The sequence below is a fragment of the Benincasa hispida genome, chromosome 11 (genome assembly GCF_027475165.1).
Source record: "Benincasa hispida cultivar pf3 chromosome 11, pf3_genome.v1.1, whole genome shotgun sequence".
NCBI lineage: Eukaryota > Viridiplantae > Streptophyta > Magnoliopsida > Cucurbitales > Cucurbitaceae > Benincasa > Benincasa hispida.
In genome coordinates this window covers 39,705,997-39,709,832 of record NC_143488.1, presented here as the reverse complement: position 1 = coordinate 39,709,832, position 3,836 = coordinate 39,705,997, and the positions used below count along the sequence as shown (strand labels likewise).

Here is a 3,836-nt window from a genome sequence, read left to right as displayed (position 1 = left end):
GAGAGCAAGAAAACTAGGGACGAAGAAGCCATTCCTAATTAAAGGCAAACTTTATATTAAAAAATTAAATTAGAAGCAACCTCATATATATAACCCCAAAATAATGTGTATTTTAGTTACAATTTGTTAATTAAATTCAAAGATTTGACATCATAGTACATGGTGGAAATAGTTAATCAATTCATTTCTTGGACCACTCTGTCTCATTTGATCACTATCATTTAATGGAAACAAAATATGGACGTCGTTTGATAACTATTTTATTTTTTTATTTTTGTTGTTGAAAATTAAGCCTATAGACACTATTTCGACTTTGATTTTTATAACAAAATTTTTAGGATGTGCAAATCTTCAAAACTCCTAGATCAACATATAGCAATCTCATCAAATCATGATTTTTGTTTAAAACAATCTCAAATTTACAATTAATTAATTATTGTAGCAATTATAAGCTGTATAAAAGGAGGCAAAAGCAACCACTTTCTCCTCACACCCTCCCCACCAAACACTTAGAAATTAGAAGGAAGAAAAGAGTGTAAAAAGGAATGGATAGTGAAACCTCTCTCAAGCTTCCCTCAATTGATTTTTCCAACTTAGAATTAGGGAGTCCCAAATGGGAAATGGTAAAAGCACAAGTGAAGGAAGCACTTGAGGAATTTGGTTGCTTTGAAGCCTCATTTGACAAAGTGCCTCTTGAGGTTAGGAAGGGTTTGTTTGAAGCACTTGAAGAGCTTTTCAACCTTCCTTTGCAAACCAAATTGAGAAATGTTTCTAAAAAGCCCTTCCATGGCTATGTTGGACAATACCCATTGGCTCCACTTTTTGAAAGCATGGGTGTGGATGATTCCACCCTACCTGAAAAGGTCCAAAGCTTCACCAATATCTTGTGGCCTCAAGGAAATCCAACCTTTAGGTTTGTATATGTATACAAATGTTACCTTTTTTCTTTTTCCTTTTGATTTTTTTTCATTTTTTGAATTTATAATCATGTTAATTCTAAGATTAAGATTCGTTTAGTAACATTCATATTTCTTGTATACTGTTTCTTTTTCTAGTTTAATAAGTAGGGTGTGAGAGATTCAAACATCCCATCTTTCTTAGTCGAGTGTATATGCCTTAACTAGTTGTGAGCTATGCTCAAGTTGACTGGTTTTTCAATTTTTGAAAACATACCTTTGCTCTTTCAATAGAAAAATGCATTGGATGATATAATACTATATCTTCCTTCACACATCAACTTAAATTTTTAGATCAATCAATGATTTAGGATGGTATCAAAGCAGATTGTCTAGGAGATTTTATGTTCAAACCCTTGGATCTTCCACATGTTTCAAGCTCATAAGTTAGAGATAGTGTTAGATGATATAATATTAAACTTTCCTTCACCCATCAACTTCAACGTTTTTTAGATAGATTTTTAATGTCGCTTAGTTAAACAATGTTCGATTTTGTTTGACCCTTCTAAGTAGGGTTTTTTTTGTCCCAAAACTCTTTTTGACAGTAAAGTGATAGAATCCTATTCACAACAATTATCAGAACTAGACCAAATGGTGAGAAGGATGGTTTTGGAGAGTTTGGGAGTTGAGAAATACTTGGAGGAACATTTGGAATCAACAAACTATCTTCTTAGAGTAATGAAATACAAAGGCCCTCAAAGCAATGAGACACAACTTGGCCTTCATTCCCACACTGATAAGAACATTGTAACCATTTTATATCAAAATCATGTTGAAGGTTTGCAGGTACAAACCAAAGATGGCAAATGGATTAACTTTCAACCTTCCCCAAACTCATTTGTTGCAATGATTGGAGATTCCCTCCATGTGAGTAACTTATTAGTTATCATTTGTTTTCTTTCATTGTGGTTTTGTTTTTAGTTTTATGTTCAACCTCTTTGTTTGTTTGTGATTTGTTTGTTCTGTTTTGTGATATTCATTTTGTAAAGGTTTCTTTTTAATTAAAATAAAAATAAATTATTGGCAATTTAATTTTTAATATTTTTTTATCAAGAGTATAGTTCTACAAAACTTTCAAATTTTTTTTGAAGTTTAGTTGGAATTTTTGATTTATTTTTTTTAATCTAAACTTTTATTTTAGTCCATGAACTTTTATTGTAATTAATGACGTTAGTTTTTTAGAATTGTTTGAGTTGCTTTATGCTTATTTTGTTTCAATTCCTAAATTTATTAACTTATTATTATTATTATTTTTTAAAATAAGAGTAATATTGAGTTTTTTTATTGGTATTTTTTCTATAAATAAGTTTAAATTTGACAGTCTTTTTGTTTATTTATGCGGTATATAGACCATGGAAATACGTACTTGTGTATATTAATTTAGGGTCTTGCTTAGATTGACTTGAGAAAAAAGTATTGTTAAAAAAATTCATTTTTATTTAAACACTTTTGATAAAAAAAATGATTAAAATATATTTGAAAAATTATTTTGTGATTCACACACTTCAATTTTTTTCAAAATGCTTATTTTTTAAAATTAAACACTTGAAAACGTATTCCGAACACATCCTTATTTTGATTAGAAAACACAAATAAAGAACTCTATCGAAATGAAAGTTAATAAAATATAATGGCAATGATTAAAAACAAACCTGAAATGTTAAAAAGGAAACAACAAAATTAGAATTCAAAATCTTTTTCTTCTCTCTTCATTTCTTTTATCTTTATAAGAAAAAATATTCAAATTTGAATCTAAAGAAAAACTAAAAATAAACCTTTCCTTTTTTGCTACATTATCAAACGAGACCACAAAATATTATTGAACCCGATACATATTACCATGCGAAAAATTTTCAACCCACACGAGTTGTAAAGTAAAAAGCATCATCCATTATTCGAACATTTATTAACGTATTTAGATCAATATTTTCATACCACTTAGAAAAATTCAATTAAGTGACAATCACATTACGACGACGATTGTTATTGTTAATGTAGGCATGGACAAATGGAAGATTGCATTCTCCATATCATAGAGTGATGATGAGTGGAGGGGAAGCAAGGTACTCAGCTGGGCTATTCTCAATCCCAAAAGCAGGCTATATAATCAAAGCACCAAAAGAGCTTGTAGATGAGCAACATCCTTTGCTCTTTAACCCATTTGATCATGTTGAGTTTCTTCAGTTCTATTATACAGAAGCTGGCCAAAGAGCTCAATCTGCCCTCAAAACTTTTTGTGGTGCAACTTGAAACATGTATCTTGGGGTTCTGTACACGCATGCATATGTATCTAGAGTTTGGTTCAAGAGTATTTTTCTTTTGGTATTTGGACTAAATATATAATTTATTTCGTATTCGTTGTTTGTGTGTTGTCTTCAAATTTCTGTTTTTTAGTTAATAATATGAGTGTAGAGATGATGATTGAACTTTTGACCTCTTTGATTTGCTGATATATACATTCATAACTAGGTAAAGCAATGCTCATGTTGACTTTCCTCTTTGACATTTGTTTTGGTTCTGAAGAAGGTTCTTAGGTTTTGCCACCAATCAAGAAAATTTCTATCTTTGAGGCTAACTAAAATAGTGGTATTTACATGACGGGTTAAATCTCTAGGGTAACTAAAATAGTATATTTACGTGACGGGTTAAATCTCTTTGTTTCTGTTGGGTTATTCAATCTTCTCTAGGCCCAATTACTGAAGATTAACACTGAGAAGATGAAGAAATGGCTGAGAATGACTCTGTCAAATCCTCGATGCTCGATATGTTTCTACTTAATGCTCGATGCAAATTTCCTTCTATCCTTGATGAGTTTCTGTTCAATCCTCGATGGAACTCGATTAATACTAAACGATACTCGATCTTACTCGATAACTCTTG

General features: G+C 30.6%; 1 protein-coding gene across 1 annotated transcript; it reads left to right on the top strand.

The window, feature by feature from the left end:
* Positions 1-401: 401 nt before the first annotated feature.
* On the top strand, positions 402-3,382 carry LOC150032636 (putative 2-oxoglutarate-dependent dioxygenase AOP1). The gene is made up of 3 exons (XM_090307371.1): positions 402-913; positions 1,502-1,823; positions 2,955-3,382. The coding sequence occupies exons 1-3, from the start codon at positions 546-548 to the stop codon at positions 3,204-3,206; spliced, it is 942 nt and encodes a 313-aa protein (XP_090163497.1). The 5' UTR covers positions 402-545; the 3' UTR covers positions 3,207-3,382.
* The last annotated feature ends 454 nt before the right edge of the window (positions 3,383-3,836 follow it).